The sequence below is a fragment of the Sceloporus occidentalis genome, unplaced genomic scaffold (assembly GCF_023333645.1).
Source record: "Sceloporus occidentalis isolate IW3139 unplaced genomic scaffold, rSceOcc1.0.p SCAF_5, whole genome shotgun sequence".
In the NCBI taxonomy this organism is placed as follows: domain Eukaryota; kingdom Metazoa; phylum Chordata; class Lepidosauria; order Squamata; family Phrynosomatidae; genus Sceloporus; species Sceloporus occidentalis.
Genome location: NW_028316985.1, coordinates 56,732,552 through 56,755,459, shown reverse-complemented (window position 1 = coordinate 56,755,459; position 22,908 = coordinate 56,732,552). Strand labels below are relative to the sequence as shown.

The 22,908-nt window shown below is 42.9% G+C and overlaps 1 protein-coding gene across 2 annotated transcripts in view; it reads left to right on the top strand.

Annotated features, from left to right (window-relative positions):
* The first annotated feature begins 2,825 nt into the window (after positions 1–2,825).
* The window catches only part of DYRK2 (dual specificity tyrosine phosphorylation regulated kinase 2), a 32,907-nt gene continuing 12,824 nt past the window's right edge, over positions 2,826–22,908 (top strand). Inside the window, exons 1-2 of one of the 2 annotated variants that reach the window (XM_089524162.1) lie at positions 2,826–3,269; positions 4,224–4,363. In XM_089524162.1, coding sequence (XP_089380288.1) covers positions 3,218–3,269; positions 4,224–4,363 — 192 coding nt within the window. In that variant the 5' untranslated portion in view covers positions 2,826–3,217. The remainder of the gene's footprint in view (positions 3,270–4,223; positions 4,364–22,908) is intronic. The other variant, XM_089524164.1, reaches the window with a different exon arrangement.

The window sequence follows — 22,908 nt, the reverse complement described above, 5'->3', positions numbered from 1 at the left end:
TCCCCCTTGACCTTTCTTTTGCCCTCCTTCGAAAGGGAGAGGGCATACCCAAATAACACTATGCAATAAATTGTAATTTCCCAAACTTATCATGAGGTCAACCAATTTCTCTCTGAGGCTGCATCCTCATTGTAGAAATAATCCGGTTTGACACTGCTTTAACTGCCACGGCTCCATGCTTTGGAACTCTGGAAACTGCAGTTTGTTGTGGCACTGCTAATGCAACAAACTACAGCTCCCAGAATTCCATAGCATAGAACTGTGGCAATTAAAGCGGTGTCAAACCGGATTATTTCTACAGTGAGGATGCAGCCTGTTTCAGAAGGAAGTTTCAGTACATCATTTACAAATAACTCCTTAGATGATATATTGTATGGCTTTGCTTTGAGGGGACATCCTGTCAGTGTGGTTTTAAACAAGAAAGGAAAGTATGAATAATAGAGGACCTCTCCTAAGAAGAGTCCGATTTCAGAAAGCTTCCCTCATTTTTATTTATATATTTTTATTTATCGATAGATAATTTTAATTTGTCTGTGGGACAACATCCGTTACAAAACATTCTGACAGAACAATGTATCTGGTACAACAAGAACAAATCATATGCTGGTGACAAAATTACAATTGCATGAGACACAGAATAAAAAAGGTTAAAATAAAAAATTTAAAAAGGCTAGTGGATAAAATATTGAACTACCTGTGATTATGTATTATTATTTATTTATGGGCCTTATAACTTGCCTTTCTCCCCAAACGGGATCTAATCTGCTTCTGAGAAGACAGTGCAAAACACATTTTCTTCCAGGGTGACCGGATATCCTAACCACAAGGCACCACAAAATGGAGGATGTTAAAAAAAATGTATGAGTGCTGAAAACACTCATATAAATAAAGCTATAAATCCATGCTCAAAATGGAGGACATTTGGAAATTCCTCCTGAACAGAAGGTCGAAATATAGGGCACATCCTGGAAAAGGAGGACCTCTGGTCACCCTGCTTTCTTCACATTAAAATACAGTCTCCCACTCTCCTCCTCAGCGATTGCTCCCTAAACCGGTTTCCCATTTCCCACATTTTCCCCTTCAGCTACACTTTGGAGGATCACTCTCTTTTCTTTTAGGTCTTCCCTGGGTCACAGCTTCTCTTCCTTCCCCTCTGTCTGCACTTCTTCTCCTCCTCTGCTTTTGTTTCTTCTTGGTGGCCACTTTCTTTCCTCACAGGGAGGTCTGAAATTGCCATTGTGTGGAGGTGGCTTTTGAGTAAAGGGCTGGTTGAGGAGGGCCAAGTGGGCATTTCCCACCCAAAGGGCGACCGAAGATGTCCCCTATTTCTGTCCAGGAGGAATTTCCAAAACATCCTCCATTTTGAGCATGACTAATGAGCATGAATTTCTATGACTGTTGATAGCTTTTCTTTGGCCATGTCCTACTTGTTTCTTGAATCTCTTCCTTTTTAGCAGGACTAAGCAGCATGAATTCACATTTCTATGAGTGAGTCTAGCTCGGGATGACCAGCTGTCCTCCTTTTCCAGAACCTGTCCTCCATTTCACCCTTCTGTCCAGCAGGAATTTCCCAATGTCAGGGTGACCAGATGTCCTCCTTTTCCAGGACATGCCCTCCATTGCAGGCTTCTGTCCAGGAGGAATTTCCAAATTTCTTTTATCTAGAGCAGGACTAAGAAGCTTGACTTTACATTTCTATGAGTGTGTTTTGGAGCTTTTATTTGGTAACGTCCTGTGTTTTCCGTGAAGGTCCTCCATTTTGCAGTTAGGGCAACTGGTCATCCTGGTCCAGGAGGAATTCCAAAATGTCCTCCATTTGGAATAGGACTAAACAGTGTGAATTTACATTTCTATCAGTGTGTTTCTGAGCTTGTATTTGGCCACGTCCTACATTTTTCTCAAACGTCTTACATTTCATCCTTCTGTCCAGGAGGAATGTCCAAAGGTCCTCCATCTGGAGCAGGACTAATAAGCATGCATTTACATTTCTATAAGTATGTTTAGCTCAGGATGACCAAGCATTCTCCTTTTTCCTGGACCTGTCCTCCATTTCGCCTTGCTGTCCAGGAAGAATTCCAAAATGCCCACCATTTTGAGTCTCGACTAAGCAGTGTGAATTTACATTTCTATGGAGTGTGTTTTTGAGTCATGTCCTCCATTTTCCTCGAATGTCCTCCAATTCAAGCTTCCGTCCAGAAATTTCCAAATATCCTCCATTTGGAGCAGCACTAGGAAGCATGGATTTACATTTCTATGAGTTCTGTTTAGCTCAGGTAACCAACTCTTTTCCCAGGGTCTGTCCTCCATTTCCCCCTTCCCTCCAGGAGGAATCCCCCAATATCAGGGCGACCAGCCGTCCTCCTTTCCCAGGACGCATCCTCCATTCTCCCCTTCTATCCAGGAGGAATTCCCCAATGTCAGGGTAAACAGGCGTCCTCCTTCCCCAGGACCTGTCCTCCATTTCCCCTTCCCTCCAGGAGGAATGTCCAAACCTCCTCCATCTCTTCCCACTCTTTCTAGGTCTTTGTCTCTCTCTCTCTCTCTCTCGGTTGCCTTGAGCTTGCCTTCGGTGCCCTCCTCCCTCCTCCTTGAAACCTCCTCCATTTTATGGTGCCTTGGGGGGGGTCCTTTTTTTAGGGGGGAAGCGAAAGTGTGGCAGAGGAGGCGAAGAAGGCCAAAGGGAGGCCAAGGCGAAGAGGAGGAGGGAAGGGGGCGGTCTGGGCCTTGGCCCCCCTGGGCTTGGGGGCGGGCGGTCTGCCTGTGTTTGTTCCTGCCCCTCCGAAAGGGAGGAGGAAGAGCGAGAAGGAGGGAAGGAGGGAAGAGAAGAAGGGAAGGGGGCCTTCCTCCTCCTCCTCCTCCTCCTCCGCCTTGGCTGCCCTCTTCCTTTTCTTCCTCCCTCCCTCCTTTCCCTGGAAGGCACCGGGGGGATGCGTTTGGGGCTGCCGGAGAAGGGAGGCCAGGAAGAGGAGGGAGGGAGGCCCCGGGGGGCTAGGGCCCGGCAGGCCCGGGCTTGGCGGGGACGGATGCCGCGGCGGATGAGCCGGCGCCCGGAGGCTCCCTCTGCTGCTCCCAGGGACCCCCGAGCCGGAGGGGAAGGCTTCAGGAGGAAGAGGGGGCTCTGGAGGGAAAGGAGAAGCAGCAGCAGCCGCCCTGAGATGAAGAGGAGGAGGATGATGATGATGATGGTGTCCCCCCCTCGCCCTCCAGCCCAGCGGCCATGTTAGCCACCAGGAAGCCTTCTGCCGGAGGAGCCTCTGCCTCTGCCTCTGGTAAGGCCACGTCCTCCTTTCTCCTCCAGGCGTCCTCCAGGGCGCTCCCAAAGGGACCCCAAAGCCCCTCCATCCGAGCAGCAGATATTTCAGGTGGTTTTAGGTGGTTTTGCTTTGGAGCTCTTCCCTTGCAATGTCCTCCCTTTTGCCACCCACTCTTCCACACTGGAGGACTAATCCGCTTTGGGCCCCCGTTGGCTGAAGGCGGTGGACATCTGGGCCTTGGCCTTGGCTGGTGGCTCCCCTTCCCCCAGAGCCTCCATTTTGGGGCAGAATCAATTCCCCCGGAGTGTGTTGAGTTCTGGGGTTTGGGTGATGCCCTCCCGTTTTATTTGATTTGATTTTCCCCCTCCGGAGTCCTCCATTTTGGCGGCGCCTGGAAGCGAGGCTCTCTGGCCATCCCGAGGCCGATGAGGAATCCCCCAAAGGGCCTCCATTTTGAGCAGGGTTCAAGAAGGAGGAGTGTTTGCAGCTTTTTTCTCTCTTGCGGTGTCGGAGCGGCTGCCAGCGGTCTTCCACACTGGAGGACTAATCCGGTTTGGCCCCGCTTTAACTGAGCTGGCTGAAGGCTATGGCATTCTGGGAACTGTGGTTTGTGGCGGCCAGGCCAATTAAAGCGGGGCCAAGCCAGATTAGTCCTGCAGTGTGGATGCAAGACAAGATTGGGCTGCGAGTCCAGAGAAGGGCTTCTCCGGCCTTTGGTTTTGTTCTGTTCTGTCGGGGGGGGGGAGCAGCCAAGGAGGAAGGGGGAGTTTTGTTAGGATCCCTTGGAACCATTCTGGGATGGGAGGAAGAGGAAGAGGAGGAGGCGAGGGGCTTTGGGGAAGAAGAGGAGGGGGTCTCCCCCTTTCCCCTTTCCTCCCCCCCTTTCTCCTCCCGGGGTCTCTTCCTTTTCCTTTCCCCCCATCTCTCTCGGCCGCTCTCCTCTCCTTCTCTCCCCATTTTCCTCCGCAGGCAGCCGGGGAGGAGGGGAGCCCGCCCGCCAGTGCCAGCCTTCCCCGGGCATCGGGGCCTCCAGGACTGGAGCCGGGACCGGACCGCCTTCCCCCATCGCTTTGCCGCCGCTCAACCCCACCGCCGCTGCCCCCCAGACGGTGAGACCGGGGCCCAGGAGCAGGGGAGGGGCTGGGGGGCCTTTGTGGTATTGTTATTATTTCCCACTTAGGGCTGCCCTATCGTGGCCTTTCACTTCTTCAGCGCCATGGCCATCCTCTGAGAGGCTGAGAGGATGTGACTCTACACTTGGCCCAACTTGGGTTTCCATGGCTGAGTCAGGATCCAAAGAACCCTGGTCTCCAGAGTCATAGTCCCATAGTGCTCAAACCACTGTGCCACCCTCTCTTTAAATAGAGGGGCTTTAAATGCAGGGGTTTGTGAGACCCGCAGTGCCAAGGCTTGGACCCTTCCTTTCCTCCTCCTCCTCCTCCTCTCCATCCTCAAAAGACTGTGCCAGCCTCTCAAAGGGCGCCCCCTCCAAGGCTGAAAAATAAAAAGCCTCCCCATGCCTTCTTGGCTGCGCTCCTCCTCCTCTCCTTGGTATTAATAGCAACCCATGTGCAAGGTAAGGTCAGGCTGCCAGCCAGCCTGTCTGAGTGGGATGGAGGAATGAGCCTTGGAAGGCCACCTCTGTCTGGCTATGGAAGAGCCCCGTTAATGCTCAGCCGCCACCAGCAGCATGGCTCAGCAGGTCCTGGTCCTCCTTCCCGTCTGGTTTCAACAGGTATTCTGGGACTTAGGGGCTGCCAGGGGGAAAGGGGGAGGGAGAAGCAATTTCTGGAGTCACTTTGGAGTCATCTGGGACAGTCTGGAAGGAGCAGGCAAGCCAGGTTACCTGTGTGCGGCATGAATGTTGTTGTTGTTATTGTTGTGTGCCTTGAAGTCATTTCAGTCTTATGGAGTCCACCCATACTTCAGGGTGCCACAAAAAACTACAATTCCCAGAATTCCACAGCATTGAGCTATGGCAGTTACAGCAGTGTCAAACCGGATTATTTCTGCACACAGAAGCAGCTTCTATGACCCTAAGGGATTTTATTGGCAAGGTTTGTTTGGAGGGGTTTTTCCCTTGCCTTCCCCTGAGGCTGAGAGCATGTGACTTGCCCAGTGTCACCCAGCGGGTTTCAGGGCTGAGCATCTGGAGATCAAACCCTGATCTCCAGAGTCGTAGCCCAACACTCATGCCACGCTGTAGGGAGTGATGCAAGTGTATATGTGTGTTTAACTCCTATAGCTGCCACCTCTGCTGCTCCTGGATGGCTGGAATGCTTCTCAGCCTGTCCCTCCCTGAAGCGTAGATGATGGTGATGTGTATTTGTAGGATTCTGAATATTAAAACTGTGAGGCTCCTTCAAGCTTTCACTGCTGTGAGTAGTACCCACCTGGGAATATGAAAGGAAGGTCCTTGTGGCTGAGAAGCCAAGGCTGGTTTGGGTACCTTTTTTGCAGTTCTCTTTCCCTTAATAACACTTCAGTGCATGCAATGTGGGGTGAGGGCTGTTTCTGGAGGAGAAACCACTTTGAAAGTGTGGTTAGTCATTTTGTGATGCAAGGGTGGCCTCCCCTCTAAGAACTGAGAAATTAGGGTTTGTCTTCCTAGTTGTTAGACCTGTTTGGACCTGATGAGCAATTTCCAGTGGAACAGCAGGAGACAGTGAAGTAGACTGGAGAGTGACACTGTGCTTCTAAGCACCATTTAACTAGGGAAACAGGTGTTAGCCGTTGGCGTTATTTGCAGGGCTGTGGTTTCTCACATAATCTTCCAGTGGTGGCTAATCTGCTACAAGGGATGGAACTTCTCAGGCATGATGATCTATTTATGGAGGCGGAGAAAAGATAGAGCCGACTATATGGCTATGTGGACAGAAGCTAGATGTGTTAAGATTTTGTGCATTGTTTTCAACCTTTGCATTAAACCTGGGGGAAAACTTTAATGTGCAGTTACCTGAAACGATCCAGTATATTTCTTTAAAGCATCAGCCGGATGTTTTGAATGCCCATAAATTCAGTCTGATAAATCTATGCTAGAAAGTAAAAGAAATCCTAGGATCTAAAAAAGATCCCACTTGCCAACAAATGACAGGTCCTTGTTCTATAATCTCCAGTCCCCTGTTCTCTGATAGATTTGATGTTGGTTGTGTGACATTCAGAATATGTTTAGGAGCATTCTTCTTTCTAGCTTACATGTTTTGAAATTGATCCCTAGTACTGAAAATCAGTTTCAGAGCCAAGCCTAGCAAAGCTGTGGATCATATTAGGATTATTCTGAATGGGAGATATTGTCTGCATTTGGACATCAGCATTGGATGAGCTTCCAGAGTTGCGATAACATTAGAATTTACTAATAACATTAGAAGTTACTAAATTTTAGAAACTGGTAATCTTGATGTGCACACATTGTATCAAGGAGGATACATACATGTGGTGTGTTAGCTACAGATATGGGGAAATGTGTAGATTGCATCAAAACAGTGGCCATGCAGAAATGCCCATGTTGAGACTAATATGTTGTACGCTCATATTGTGAGTAAACTAGAGCCCATGAAAGGTTATTTAAAACTAGGTGTTCTAACTAGACCAAAATACTCCAGATTCATATCACATTTCAGAGCTTAAAAAGATAAATATATAGGCTACACTTTGAACTCACTATCCCCCTTGATTTCTTCCACTGGTTTTGTAACTGTCCATCCAAATGTCCTCTTGCCATCAAGGTTTCTCTTCAGAGTATTCTTCTCCATCCTGTGGCCACCTCTTTTTCATCTCTTGGGCTTCTCTCACACAGTAAACTAGTACCACTGACATAACCTTTGCCATGGCCACACAAAGATGGAGAGGTTGATATCAAGGGGGAAAGTACTATGAGAAACAAAAATTCCCTTTGTTTAAAGGTTATGTGTAATCAACTCATAAAGAATTATTTTTTAAAAAATATATGAATGAAAGATTGAATGTCATTCTTTCTATTCCTCTTAAATTAACTTAGGCCTTATTAGGGCTCAGGAGAGTGGAGTGTCCACATACTCTATGCTCTCCCGGCGCCATTTTGGGCATGCATGCGTTCAGATGGTGCATACATCAATGACGTGCCTTGTGCACCATGTCCAAACAACGTGGCACACAAGAGATGTCACCACACTGCTCCAGGTCACTAATGGCACCTTAGCAGTGGGATGGAGTGGATCGTTGCCTCACCCATGCGGTTACCACAGCAATGATCTGGGAGAGAAAGGGTCTGCCCCTGGTCACCCCTTTCTTCTCATCTGTACAGCCCCATAGTCTACATTTTATTTTGTCCCTTTGAAAGTCTGCTATCATTTTGCCCCTTTAAAACAGAATGGGTCCAGCCCAGGATTGATTTTTGTCATAAAATGAAAGTACTGGAGTTTGAAGTCTGAGGTTTCTCAAATGCCCAAGTGATCTCATCTGGGGAAGTGCTGTGTACCATAAAAAAAAGCTGGGACTTATGTTCTGTATTTATGGCAACCTGTGTTGCTAAGCAGATGGTCATCTGTGTGTTACAAGTGGAGCTTTCTTGAGACTACTTGGCTTCAGTTTCTGCAGCTTACATCTCTATTGCCCTGCAGTTGCAATAATGGAGTTTCTTCTCATGTTTGAGGCTCCATCACTCACTTTTACTTTCTAGATTGTTTACTGTGGAGGGCATTATTTCACAATCTAACTCTTTCCATCTTAAACCAATTCATTGGATGAGATACCATCATTTGACCTTTGCTGTCATGTTCAGAACCCTATTCAACAATAAAGCTCAGTAGATTCTCTTTGCTGAACCTTTCTTGGCCTCAGTCCCATTTGTAAAAATGGAAATAAAATGCCCACTAGGATGTCAGTAATACAGACCATTCATTCTAAAGGAACTTTGTGAGAAAGTGGCAATAATAATAGTAGGAATTTTAATAATGATAATTTCCAATCATCTTTGCTTTTGCTTGGATTATTGCTAGTTTTTCTTCATCTGTTAAGCTTGCTATCCCTGCAAAATACTCAAGGAAAGATGATTTCTACTACTTGTTTCTTTACAGTGCAATGTCTCATGAGTCCTTCCACTATTATCATTCTTTCTTTTCTTACCGAATGTGAACATGTGAAGTGCTTCCACTTCTGAGAATTAGTCTTTTCCATATGCTTTGCTCTCTGTGCTATTTGTCATATGCTCAGGCAATTTGATCCATCTTTTAAAGCCTTCCCTACTTCTTCCTAAAATAGTTTGCACCACTTCTTTGTCATTGAACTAACAATTCTCACCCTATTCAGGCTCCTCCTCAGATGGAGCCTGTGTCATAATTGGCGCTTGTATTACTTCTAGTGAAAAGCACGTGAGACACTTGCTATGTATCAGCCACTTACCAGAAGGTCATTATCACCATGTATGGTTATTCAGAAAGGCACTTGTGTGATGGCCATAACATCTAAAACATTCCTCCATATATAGTGATATTTTTGTTATGTTTGCCACTAGATCTGAAGAGAAGTTAAGGGTGGTGGAGGGGATGGACTGCCAAACCTGAATTTTGGTATCTTAACCAATCTAACAAACATATCAAAACCCCCAAGACAGAGCCACATTTCTTCTTTTTAAAAAAGAGGATGATAAGGCAGCCTTTCCCAGTCTCTGGTTCGCAGATATAGTTGAATAGTGATTTTTATCATCCCAAAATCATCGGCCATGCTGGTAAGGGCTTCTGGGAGTTAGGGTTTAAGTCCAGTTGGGTATCTTAGACTGTGATAGAACATGTCACCCCCAGCGCTTGGAAAAATTCATTTTCAGACTACAGCTTTTAGAAATACCCAACCGGAGTTGTCCATGCTTGCTGGGAGATTCTTGGAGTTGTATTCATCAAGCTACTTTTCTTTCCTGAATGATACAAGAACCATGGAATCATGGACTTGAAAGTGATCCCAAGGACCACCTGAGCCAGTCCCCTGCCAATGTGGAAACATACAATTAAAGCATTCCTGCATGGTGATCCTCCAAACTCTATTTAAAAACCTCAATAGAAGGAGAGGTCTGCTGCCCTCCAAGCTAGTTTATTCCACTGTCAAACAACTGTTACCATCATATCTTCTTCATAGTTTGAATTAGAAGTGGACATATCCCCATCCTTCTTTCTTTAAGTTAATTGAGGGATCTTTACATCAGGTTCCTCTGTCATTAAATACATATGCCCCCTGCACAAGCATGTGTGCCGACTGGTTGCTTTAACAACTAGAACATATTAATTTGCAATGAGATAGAGCATCCATACAACCTAGGAGAAGAAACTGAAACTTTTGGCCGTGCATGTTACATGGCTTTTGTACTGCAGAACTGTGTTTTCTCCGAGACAGATTTCCCCTTCTTTCCCCACATACAATGATAATTAAGCAGCATCAGTTACTTGAACCAGTGACCATATTGGCCAGGGGATTCTGGGAGTTGTTGTCCAAATAGTGGCCATGCTTCCTGGGAGATTCTGATGGTTGTCATTGCCCTGTCAAGCATACATTGGATTAGAAACTGTAACAAGTGACCAGAACATTTTCCAAACCAAAGGCTTGTAGCTACTGGACAAACAGTGTTTTAAATCTAAGATAGGAAGTTAATGCCCCTTTTGTTTGGCTGGTAGAGCCATAAAAGTTCACATTCTGAGAAATGAAAATATTACAAAATTTGAGTAGTTGGAAAGGATAAAATAAGAATGTGTTTTTGTCATTATGTATAGAACAAAACACATATGTATTTCATGACAGAGAAACCTGAGGTACATCAATAATACTGCCTAATACCCTGAATGGTTTAATGCATCATGTTTTTGTTGTCATGAGTCTATCTACAAGTTATCTTTCAGTTATGGTGACCCTATCATGGGTTTTTCTTGTCAAGATTTATTCAGAGGAGGTTTGCTATTGCCTTCCTCTTAGGCTGAACACGTATGGCTTGTCCAAGGTCTCACCCAGTGGGTTTCCAAATCTAATTTACTGGAATCCTAGTCCAGCACTGAACAACTACTCCACACTGGCTTCTTAAAACAAGAATGCATAAGCCTAATAGTAACTCTTGATAATGGCTTTCTAGTCACTGGGTAAAATGGGAAAGTTGCAATAATACATATAACAGATGGAGCCTGTAACAAAATGTTGCAGTGTGAAGTGGTTCTGATCAGGGTTGTAGTCTGTCAGGCATCGCCTTTTTAAAAAATGTGTTTAATTATTCCCACCCTTTTTTCCCACCCACCCCATCCCCCCAAAAAGCCCAGTAGTTAGTCAGCATTCTGCAAGCACATTCAATCTCACTGTGTTGTTTGAGAGCACCAGGTAGTGATGTCCTGGATTACAGGTTTAATACTTTTTTATGGTGGCTTTGTTCACTATACTTTAATACGAGAGATGTGTTTTTATATCTCTGATGCCTAGTGGCCTTTCCCCTTTTCTAATATTTTAAGCACAGACATCTGTGGTAAACAGCAGTAGCAGATGGGTAGGAAAAAAATAATGGGTTGGATCTGGCCTGTTAACTGTTTAGAATCCCCTGAAATCAGTGGGATTTAAGTTAGTCAATGTAAGTTTATACACTGATATCAGAGGGATATAAATATGACTAATACAGTCAAGATATGGCTTTATCTTCTCTTCCCACTCCTTCTTAAGAGCTCTCTTTCAAGAGAAATTGTTTTTGCAAATCTGAAAGGGAAAAAAAAATCAAGATATTACTTCTCATTGTAGTTCCAAGGGTGGAGAACATGTTGCCCTCCAGATGTTAGACTACAACTCCAATTATTCGTAGCCAATATAGCCAATGATAAGGGATGTTGGGAGTTGCAGTCTTAAAACTTTTGAGGGATCACACATTCCCCACCTAGAATACATTCCACATTTCCCTAGACTTGTATGTCATTGGTACCAGAAACAGAGAAATCTGAATTTCATTTGTGACTTACAGTTTTCACAATTCTCTGCAATACTGATAAAAATGCAGCACATTTGTTTCATGATAACAATAAAAAAGCAGGCATTGTAGGCAAATGAGAAGTTCAAATCACAGAACTTCATCTACTTTCCTTGCTTTGAACAATAACAATAAGTACTATCTTCTGAGCAGGGTTTCTCTAAAGCTACCAGTAATTCCAATGACAAAGCAGAAATATAATTACAATTTTAAAGACATTGAAACTGATTACAATGCTATAGTTTTTTTAAAGAAGGAACCACAGAATTAGGAATATTAAAACTGATCATGAGGGCAGTAGAGATGGGGAGAGGTAAAAGAAACTCATAGAACAAAGATCATCTCTCTATGGAGATTTTTTAAAAGGCTGCTTTTATCCACCTTCTGTATGTACCTTCACCAGTACCCCTGTTCACATACTTCAAGACTTCAGATTAAATAAATGGAAAAGAAGCATACTTCATCTGATACTCCATAAACTCTGCTATATGATGACCAGCACAGCTGTGACCATCTGTCTTGAACAATCTGAGAGAAAAAAGTAACGCAGGGAATGATCTTTTGGGGAACATGCTGTTGCTTTCCCAGATCATCTTCCTCCTTGGATATTGAGACCTCAGTCTTATTCAGAAGCTTGGAAAATATAATTGTACCACAACTCCTAGAATCCAGACATTTTTTTAAAAAAAAGTGGCTTGTCTCCCTCTGGTTCTTGTTTTTATACCCTGCCATTTCCCTAAGATTGTGAAACTTACAAATAAAAAGAAATACAATATAGTTAAAAACATATAGAAAATCAACATTAAAATAGAATTAACGTGCCCCTGGTTCACTAGGGAGCTGGCAGTGATGAAATGACTGGGACAGAGACTAAACTAGAGCAACAGTGGCAGATGGTGGCAACAAAGAAATTATAGTTCTTTGCCACCATTGCATGTACAGAGGGTTGTCCAGCGGAGCTGTTCCGAGTGGTCAGGGGCCTTTTACAGTTTCACTGGCTACTGGTTTGTTTCCAGGCACAATTCAAAAGGCTGGTCATGATGTATAAAGCCTTACACAGCTTAGGTCTAGACTATTTGAGAGACAGATGGGGAGAAAGGGATGGCAACACACCGTCCATTTCTGCCCTGGATGGAGGCCACAACAATCAAACGGTGCAGCCTCCGTGAGGCATAAAAGGCTTTCTGGGATGCACCTGGGGCGCCATTGGAGCCCTCATGCACACCGATGGCGTACATGTGATGCAGCGCTGTTTGGATGCTGCACGTACATCATGGCAGCATCCCCCCCCCCCCGTGTGGATGGGGGCAAGCCATGATGGCACCTGGACAGCATGATAGGGCTTGGGAGTGTGTGGATGCTCCGCTCTCCCGTGCCCTAAAATTGGCCCCAGCCAGCGCATAGTGCCAGTCTATACCGGGCCTGTATCACCTCATATGAACTTACCAGAGCCCTAAGATCTTCAGAAGAAGGCTTTCCCTCGATCGCACCACTATCACAGGCTGGCTTGGTGAGGACACTAAAGAGAGCCTTCTCAAGTGGCTGCTCCCACCCAGCAAGGCTGGCCCCTTCCCTGCTTGCCTTCCATTGGCAAACAAAAACAGATTTATTCAGGCAGGCTTTTAATGTGTAATCATGGGATGGCTTTTTTATATGGGGTGTTTATAGTGGATATAGCCGCCTTGGGTCCCATTTTGGGAGAAAGGCGGCATAGAAAATAAACAAATAAATAGAATTACACTATTAATAACATTTAGAAACTGAAAATTTACACTTACAATAATAAAAAGAAGTTAAAAACAGCATACTCTTAAAGCTCTTTCTTTAAAATCTTTCAGTCCTAAAAGCCTGTTGATTTTTTTTTAAAAAAAAATAAGGACAACAAGGGGGAAGCTATTATAGGTTTCTTAAGGAGGGAGTTCCATAGCCTAGGACCAGCCACTGAAACTCCTATCTGTTGTTATCAAGAACCATAATTGTAAAGTTAGTGAGACTAAATGAAGGGTCTCCCCCAATGATCTCAGAGTCTGGACAACCTCATAGGGAGAGATATGGTCTGCCATATAGCCTGGAGCTAATCTATCTAAGGCTTTATAAGTCATAACTTATAAATACTTCAGCTTGATATCACTATAATTACCATGACTCAATGCTATGAAATTTTGGGATTTGTAGTTTGTTGTGGCACCAGATCTCTCTGAGAGAGAAGGCTAAATTAGCTCACAAAAACTGAAAATCCCAGAATTCCATAGCACTGAACCATGACAGCTAAAACTGTGTCAAACTGCATTATTTCTGCAGTGCTGACAAGGCCAAAGAAAGAAAACGGTAATCAATTTAGCATTAATGGTTGACCTGCTTCTGCAAGAATGGCATATCCACTGTGGATTTTATTACTGGTGCTCCTGCAGCTGCTCCATGTTGAACAGGACTGCTTTCTGTGTGAAACAGTTCAAGTCAAGGCTTCTGTGGAAGGAGTACCAATAAAAACCAGAGTGGATTTGTTGCTTCTACACTGATAGATTCATTGGCTGCTCCTGTTTAGCATGCAGATAAAAAAGTTTCCTTAAGGAGCACCTACCCAAATATTTTGCACTAGGTATCCATTAGAAAATGGCAGTTATGCCCTGTTTGAAAGGACCTTTCTCACAACTATTCAGGGAGACTCAGTCTGAATAATGATATGGAATTGTTGACTTCATATTGGGATTTCTGAAGACTTAGTGTATTTTCTGATGGGAGTTTCTCAGATAGGAAATACAGTAACAGCGTATCTGTTTGCTGTAGGTTTGATAGGGATCAGTTTGGCCTGGATTGCCATTTTTCAGGGTACTGATACTTTCCTTGGGAAATTCAAATAGCTGAAGGAAATGTTAAAATACAGTGGTATCTTATGTATTATTTCCTGCCTTGGCAGTCCATGTCAGGAAAGGGCATGCCACTTAATTTTATCCAACCAAGCTCCTCTGTGAGCAATAAGTACAGAACTCAAGCAAGAGTAGCCTGCCTTCTTTTGACGGCCTGTTGGGTCAGGATGAGGAAGAAAGTGGAAGAGGGGAGGAAAAGAAGAAAGGATAGAGAAAATAAACGATAGAAAGAAGGTTCTGTTCTGCCCACTTTTGGGTTCTGTTTTCATATCACCTACCTCCAACATCTGATCATGAACCATCACCCCCTTTTCAAGAGAATGTGACCTTTGAAAAAGGTTCTTCCACCTCTGGGTAAATAGTAACACATCTGTCCCCTGAACCAGTATTTTTGATAACTAGTCAGTATCTCTAGCATTGTAGTCTTTGAAAATGACTTGGGACATTATAGGAGTTTAGCTACCTTTGTTCCATTTTATAAGAGTATTCTTCTAACTTCCTTTGGTACACATGAGCAAAAAACTTCTATTTTTTTTTAAAAAAACCATTTTTAAAAAATTGCAGTTTTGAAACTTGTGGTTCTCCAGATATGACACTGCAACTCCCATCAGCCCTAGCCAGCAGAACCAATAGTGAAGAATGATAGAAATTTCAGTCCAGTGCCATCTGGAGGACCACAATTGGTCCACCCCATAATAGGTGAAATTTCCCACAATCCTTATATCAAAGAAAATGTTTTTAAAAACGTCTTTTAAATATAGAAACAGCTATTCATTTAAATGTATAGGAAAACCTTCAGTTCATTGCTCGCCCCCCCCCCTTTTTTTTGGCAGTTGATGGAAGATAGTAAGAGGAATGATATAAACCTTTAAAAATGTCAGTCTGAATGTTGATGGTGAAGCATTCTAATAAGATGTAAAATTACACAGGATGCGTGAAGTTATTTGAATGCAAGGAGATGGGTGTGAGCTGGATGAGACAAACTTTTTAGTGGGATTATTGGACCTTAATATTAGTAGGAAAGTTTTATCATACTTCTCCTTTGTTGCTCAGAAGCTGGGGTGTAAGACATTTAAATTTCACAAGTATATATCTTTGGAGAATATAAATTGCATTATTTAGATTTCTTTTTTAAAAAATTCAACTACCTTATCTCCAAAACAAATGAAGATGTTGGTTTGGATTCAATACTTACCCAGAATGGGTGAGCAAAAAACACTCCTGTAGATGTTTAATGTGTACAAGAATGAAAAAAAGTCCTGTTTTAAACATGCAAGAATCATTTATTTTCAAAACTGGCACGATTTATTGGCTGGCCTCATTTTAAAGTGTCATGAAAGGCCAGTGTGCCTGTCACGTAGACAGCTTGTGGGTGGTAATCGCCTGGCCTCAGGAACTCCCGCAGTGGGATCTGTCCTGTCTCGCTAGCATGGGCAGATGGAGCTTCTTCTTCTAGAGAGGCAGGAAAGATTGACACCCACTATTTGCTTCTAATCCTTTAGATCTACTGTCTGCTTCTTTCCAGAAGTGGCTAAGGGTGATAATCAGAACTCCATCATCGTATGAAATCACTTCCCATTGGAGATCTTTAATATTGTACTTGCCTGACAGGAGGTAACTGGCCAGGTTATCTTTCCCTACTCCTGGTTCTCTGTTAAGTATTCAAAACTGAAAAAACAAAACAAAAACCTAACCTTGTTGCTCCTGAAATATAGCTACTATTTGTGAGGCTGTATGCTGTTTCTAGCATCTAAGGTTGCATATTGGGGAACAACAGTTGGGATGGGATTTCCCCCTCATGTCCTGCTTGTGGGCTAGCTAGTTGGCTGGCCATTATAGCAATAGCATTTACAGTTCTGTACCATTTATAAGTGGTATAGAACTTATAAGTGGTATAACACTCCCAAGGTGTTTACAATCTGTAAGACAATTGCACCCAACAAGATGGGTACTCATTTTAAGGATCTACAAAAGGATGGAAAGCTAAGTCAACCTTGGAGCCCCTGGGATCAAACTCACAACCTTGTGGCTGCAGTGCCAGCATTATAGGAAACAGGATGGTAGACTAGATAGTCCTTTGTTCTGATCCAGCAGGGCTCTTGTTACGTCAGCTGTTGTAGAATCTCAAAGCAATTTTAACTAGTGAATTACATTTAAAATATCCATGTAGTTGATCAAATATGTAGATGAGATGGGGAGGGGCAGGTTTGTTTTTTTAAAAAAATATCAGTCAGTATTTCATTTCTGCTTCTCTATGTAATTTAATTTTCAACATAAATTGAGACACTATTCTGACTGCTGAAAGTGTAATCTCCAAAATTTTCCTAAAATTTAGCAAAACACATTGTAGAATTTCAACCAGGGGAAAACATTTAAAACATTCATTTTGCTTGCTTTAAATAGCTAAATAGTAGGGAAAGCCCCGTTTAATGTGTTTTCCCTGCTTGCCACTGAAATTTGACAACAGGAGGGTGTGGGCCTGCAGCCAGGTCATTGGGAGGCACACTTGTTCCTTCTTCACTTGCCCCTCTATTGTTATTGTGTAGAGCAGTGGTTTTTCCAACTATGTATCAGAGATACCCAGCAGGTCCTCAGAATCGTATCCAGAATTTTTCAGGAGATCTATTAATAATGTCATTCAAACTTCCTTAAATGACTGTGTTTCATGGTGAATAGCCCCAAGTCAATGGCATCTAGAATGGTACTCATCTGAAGGCACTCTCTTCCTACTTTCCCTTGTAATGGAAAAGAAATTGAAAAAAATGGTGAGAAGGCCTTGGACGGTTATGTTCTGCAGGTGACAACATCTGGACCCTCTTGTAAAGTTCTCTGAAGTAAGTTGACTGTAAGATAAAAACCTCATATGAAAGCATCCTGCTAATACAAGCACTGATGTTTAATATTGTGGTAGTATAGAAATATAGGGTATATTCCTGACCCCTGCTGTGGTTAATTGGGATGTCGCCCAGATTTTTTGCAGCACCGACAGATGTTGTTGTTGTTGAGTGCCTTCAAATCATTTCTGTCTTATGGAGACCTTAAGGAAAACCTATGACAGGGTTTTCTGAGGCTGAGAATGTGTTACTTGCTCAAGGTCACCCAGGGAGTTTCCATGACTGAGCGAGAATCATGCCCTGATCTCCAGAGCCACAGTCCAGTGTTCAAACCACTACACCACAGTGGCTCAGATATTGAACTAGATAATGTGGCAGAAATTCATGGACATTAAAATCAACATGGAAATTTTGAACATAGACAGTTGAAAGATGGGTCCTATGTTAACACTATAACTAGTGGGTAAAAGTCTATTACTTTTAGAACATGAATAAAAAAGGGTAAGTTAATCATACAGATTTGCTTGGCAACAGGTATTTTTGCTGAAGAAATTATGTCTGGCTGTTGTATGGACATAGGAAGTCAGCATTTGCTGTGGTGGTGTTCTTTCCAAACTAACAGACAAGTGACATTTCCCTCTCTGTTTTGCCCCATTCATCAGTCTAAGCTTTTAGTGAAGCAATGAAATTGTGTTAACCCTCTGGATATGCTCATTCAGGCAGCTGGTGGCTTTGGTGACTGAGTACCTTTTTATTCAGCTTGCTGTTAGTGAGTGTATGATTAACTTCCCCTTATTTATTCATACTAGTACTACTACATACTACTACTACTACTAAAAGTAGTAGAATCTCTCTTTTCTCTTAAGAGTTTTCAGGATGTCTTTGTTTTGGCAGGGCAGCCTTCCCAAACTTCTGATATCTTAGCCTACAACCCCTCTCATCCCCAGCCCTGTAGCTGTATGGCCACTCCCTCCCTGAAGATTATTTCATTCTGTCATAGATATACATGTGGAGGTTTAATTTGAATTAATTGATGTCACATGGAAGTCTGCTTTTATTTCTAAGATGATAAATTTATATGGCTTTGCACATGTTGCAGAAGCCCTTAGCCTGATGCATTGAAGCCTTGAAGCAAATATCAGAAGCTGTCTAGACCTGTTGTCTCCACTCTGTCTGAAAAAATCTATGGCTACTGGCACTTGTACATATGATCCATACTATGGTAAGGAGTAGTGTTGTACAGTGGGATGAGCCCACTGTGTAACAGTACCCCTTACCATACTGTCACTGTACCACTGTATATCATTTGGTACCATTGTATATAATTTGGCCTCTCAGATTATTCTCCTGTGTATCTGCTCAAGAAATATGCACTAACTGAGTGAGTACAGTAAGTCTGCCACCCAGTAACTGAAGACAGCACTGCAGACTTCAAAAATGCCAAATATTTAAATGAATTAATGTACTGTAACAAGCCAGAAGAAACTCAAAATGCACATCCTTCTTGATCCCTTTGGTATGCATACCAAGTTTCTGGTGTGTACATTTCATGGCTCTAGCAATAAACATTTTTGTTTATTGTTATAAGTACATGATCCCTAGCAGTTATTTCAGTACAAAGCTAATCAAACCTAGATAGAGGTAGGGCCTTCCATCTCTTGTTGGATTACAGTTCCTATCAAATATGACAGTTCCTATCAAACCTACCACTGGCTGCACTTGGACGTGGAGTCCAAAAACATCTAGAGAGCCACAAATTTCCTACAAAAAACAGTGTACAAGAAAAGTAGAAACAGGTTCCTTTACAGTTTTAAGAATAAAAACTGAATGTTCCTTTGAGGCACATGTTCTTTTCATGTTATCCTATATCAATGTCATTGTTCCTTCATAGCTGAGGGGAAAACCAAAATCAAAAGACATCCTGCCTTTTGTGTGGGAAGGAATATGATGGAAGCCTCAAGGCACTGTGGGGTGGGTTTCTAGCTCAGCCGCATGGGCAGAAACACAGCTGTGTTGATTCTAAATGCTGAAGTGTGGTGACCTAGGAGATTATCACAAAATGAAGTCCTACCAGGATAGATGTGGGATCTAAAACACAAACGGATCCTATCGCATTGTTCTGTAGCCAGGCAGTAGGGCAACCCGTATGCAACCCAGGCTTCTCTAGAGCTTTTCAAAAATGTTTTTGATCAGCTGTGGGAGAAGCCTGGAGAAGTCTGCATTGCATACAGGCTGTCTCCTGCCCGGCCACACAGCAATGCGATAGGATCCATCTTTGAATTTTAGATCCCACGGCTATCCTGGCAGGACTTTGCTGTGTGACAATCTCCCAAGCCATACTTAACAGACATGGTGATTAACAGCTTCTTGGACTGGAACATAGAACTCATTTCCATGCAGTTACTTCCTAGGCTTTTTAAAGTCCATTATCTTGTTATCAGAGATAACAGCAAGAGCTTGTGGACCAGGTGGAAAACCTCTGGGATATAGGTCTTCATCTCTGCTGTATGTCAACAATGTCAATTTCTTACAGAGGCTGAGGGGGCATTTACATAGTAGAAATAATGCAGTTTGACACCAAGTAAACTGTTATGGCTCTATCATACAAAATCCTGGCATTTGAAGTTTTGTGAGGCACTAGAACTCTTTGGCAGAGAAGGCTGAAGACCTTGTAAAAATAAAAATCCCAGGATTCCATAGGATAGGGTGCCAGCATTTAAAACTGTGTCAAATTGCATTGTTTCTGCAATGTAGGTGCACCCTGAGTTTTGAAATATTAGACTCCCTTCAGCTGAAGTAGGGTTATAAGAAGAGTCATGTGTGATCAAGCCTGGTACATCATTCTGTTCACACTGCACCCCATCAGTTGCTTACTGGAAGCCTGCCAGCAGGACATGAGTATAATAGTAGCCTCCTGTTCATGCTCTCCAGCACCTGCTAGAAAGAGGAATGCTATTTCAAATACTGGAAAAAGCCACATTCTTTCCTTGTAGTTTGCTTCAAAGTTCAGAGTTCAGAAATGCAGTTAGGGTGAAAACTACTGCTGAGTACAATCAATGTGAACAGAAGAACCATGTAGGAATAAAGGTATATGCCAGTCAATGTATTTTTCAAGCCAGATCCAGCTTCATTTCAGATATAGTCAGATATAGTCCACTGAATGTCACACATTGACAGTTGGCAGTATCATTCCTAGCATCAATAAAAAGTATCAAGAACAGATTACTTATTTTCATATCTTATAACCATCCTAGTATAGCATCACTGCTCAAATTATGTTTCCAGGCACAGGTAACATATACAGACAGACACAGGTATGCCCATGCCATTAACACATAACTCAATATACATTGACCTCAAACACTTGTGTACCCATAGCATTGATGGACATGACAGGTAGAACTTTTCCACATTGACTTGCAGGCCAGCAGGGAGTGCTCTATGTAGTGCTTATTCAGAACTCCCAAATGATGTTTTAGAAGTTAATACAGTGCACCCGCGTCATACGTGGACGCACCATACACGGCTTTCAGCATACGCTGAAAGCTGCGTGGGAGCTCGCAGGAGTGTGCAGGGAGCAAGGGGTGGCACGTCCCATTAAGACTAATGGGGCACACGCCTGTGGCATGTGCACGCCGGCGTGCCATGCACAAGCCCCATTATTTTCAATGGGGCTTGAGCATACACTTTTTTTTACACAAGGGGGGGGTCCGGAATGGATCCCCCGTGTAAAAAAAGGGCGCACTGTACATTTATATGCAAACACCTCTTTCACATAACACTCTTTCACATATGGTATGAGTAGCTAGAAGTCAGCGTGAGCAGAACCTATTATAAGACAGACAAGAAAATGAGCTCTACATAGCATGTGTCTGTGAAGAACACCAGTCAGCAATCAGTGTTCTATCTAGGACACAAATCAGACAAATTTAAGTAGCTCATCGCTGCAGCTAATGTAATGGCAATCTTAGTTTAATTGTACATAACATTCTCAAGGAATCTGCTCTCTTATATTTCCCCTTTAATTATCAATGGCTACTAGTCATGGTGGACATAGCTTGCCTCCTGTGGCCATGCTTGCTGGGGTATTCTGGGAGAGTTATACTTATGACCTTGTAACTGTTTCCTTTTCACATTTATGGTCATGGTAATATTGCCGAGATCATAAATGCCCCTAAAACATACCTAAATTTCCAGCTAGATGCACAAAGGGATGAAGTTACGAGAGTGGTAGGGGCTGATTGAATTATCCACCAGTATCCCACTTTCAAGCACTGTGGAGCTCCACTGCTCAGTGTGGCTGGTTGGATTTTTCAATGCATTTCAAGGATCAGATTAGGAGACAGATTGCAGAGTCTTGGCCATTATCTTTCCAAACTCTGCTAAAGATATATGAGCATATGAGGAAGAAAAAGTAAATATGGTATGTTTCTCTGTAAGACAAGTGCTCTTGGGTGAAAGTCACATACTATCTTCAGAGATGAGAGAGACACTGTTGTGATCATATGTGAATGGAGTGTAAAATGTATAGCCTTTTAGGCAGATTAATAGCTGTAGTCACATTAGATGATGAAATAGGCTTTCTTGCCAAATCTAGGTGGTATTATAATAATAGCTGAGTGACACTGAATACATACTAAAGATCAAATTGATCAGATTAGTTATCCCATAATCATATTATTGCATTATTGGATTTTTCTCTGCAGCAAAATCTTTTATTTATTTGACATGTGAGCCACCCTCTAGCCAGAGATCCCAGATGCCCATAATTTTGAGGTTGTAGTTGCTACAATATCTAACTCATAAATGTGTGCCTGTGAAGTTACCTAGGAATGTCATGTGATGACTGTGATCCTATACTTCTTAAGCTGCCAAGGATTGCAAAAAATGGCATCTAAACAGGTAAATAACAGGCCCATAAGGAAAGATAGCAAGTCCAGCTCTAGTGCTTTTCGTAGCCTCAATAGTTTATCCTGCTTCTTGTATGCAGCTGTGGAGCGGGGAGAATTCTTGTTTGAGGAGGGCAATGCTCTCATTTTAATATCCCTCCCAGGTACATCTTGGACTGTTTTCCATACAATAGGCATGGGAAAGGGGGTATACGTTACTCTCCCTCTCTGTGACTAATTGTGACCTTGGTTATACTGGTCAAACTGTTGGAGAATAAACCATCCTGAGTGGAGGCAGGCAAGTTGAATTTCATGTGTTGCTCTTTAGTCAGAACTTGGAAAAAGTGGACTGGATTTTTGTTGTTGTTGTTCTATAACCTGTATTCATTTTGTGTGGGGGATTATGGCAATTATAGTCAAAAGAAGTAGGGTTTTTTTCAGATCAGTAATTTACCATTGTGTTTCTGACATTTTGTGGTAAATTTTTCCTCCAGTGCTTTTAGGAACTGCACGAGACCTTATAAGTAGTGTATTTGCCACCTTTTCACTTCTGCCACCAAAAGCCATTTGGCTGATAGATTTCAGTAGGTGTAGCTGTTCTCATCATTACAATTCTATACTATGAGATATTCCATCTGCTAAATTGTTTCCCATGAAGCTGTGAAAGTCACAATCATTAATTCCAGGTGGGCAACATGAAGCTCTGTAGATGGTGTACTGTACTAAAACAACATCTAGAGCATTACAGGTTGCCCATCACTTTGCTGTCAGGAAAAAGCTGACAACCACAGTTGGAAAACAGGCCCTGTTTTACTGAGTACTTAAATCTAGATACTTGGGTGGAGATATTCAGACATTCACAACTAGACCAGTTCAAACCTCGCCATTGTAAACGTATTAACTGGATGCTACCCATATTTAGTTAATGTCCTTACTACTAGAATTGAGGAATAGAGACATAGGTTATTGTTTATTATACATTTCTAGATACAGTTGCACTGTTGCTGTCTTATATTTTCTCCGCAAGCAGTTGAGAATGTGTCTTCATCAGTTAACTGATTTATCAGCATACCACTATTGTGATATTATTTCTAAAGGGAAGGGATG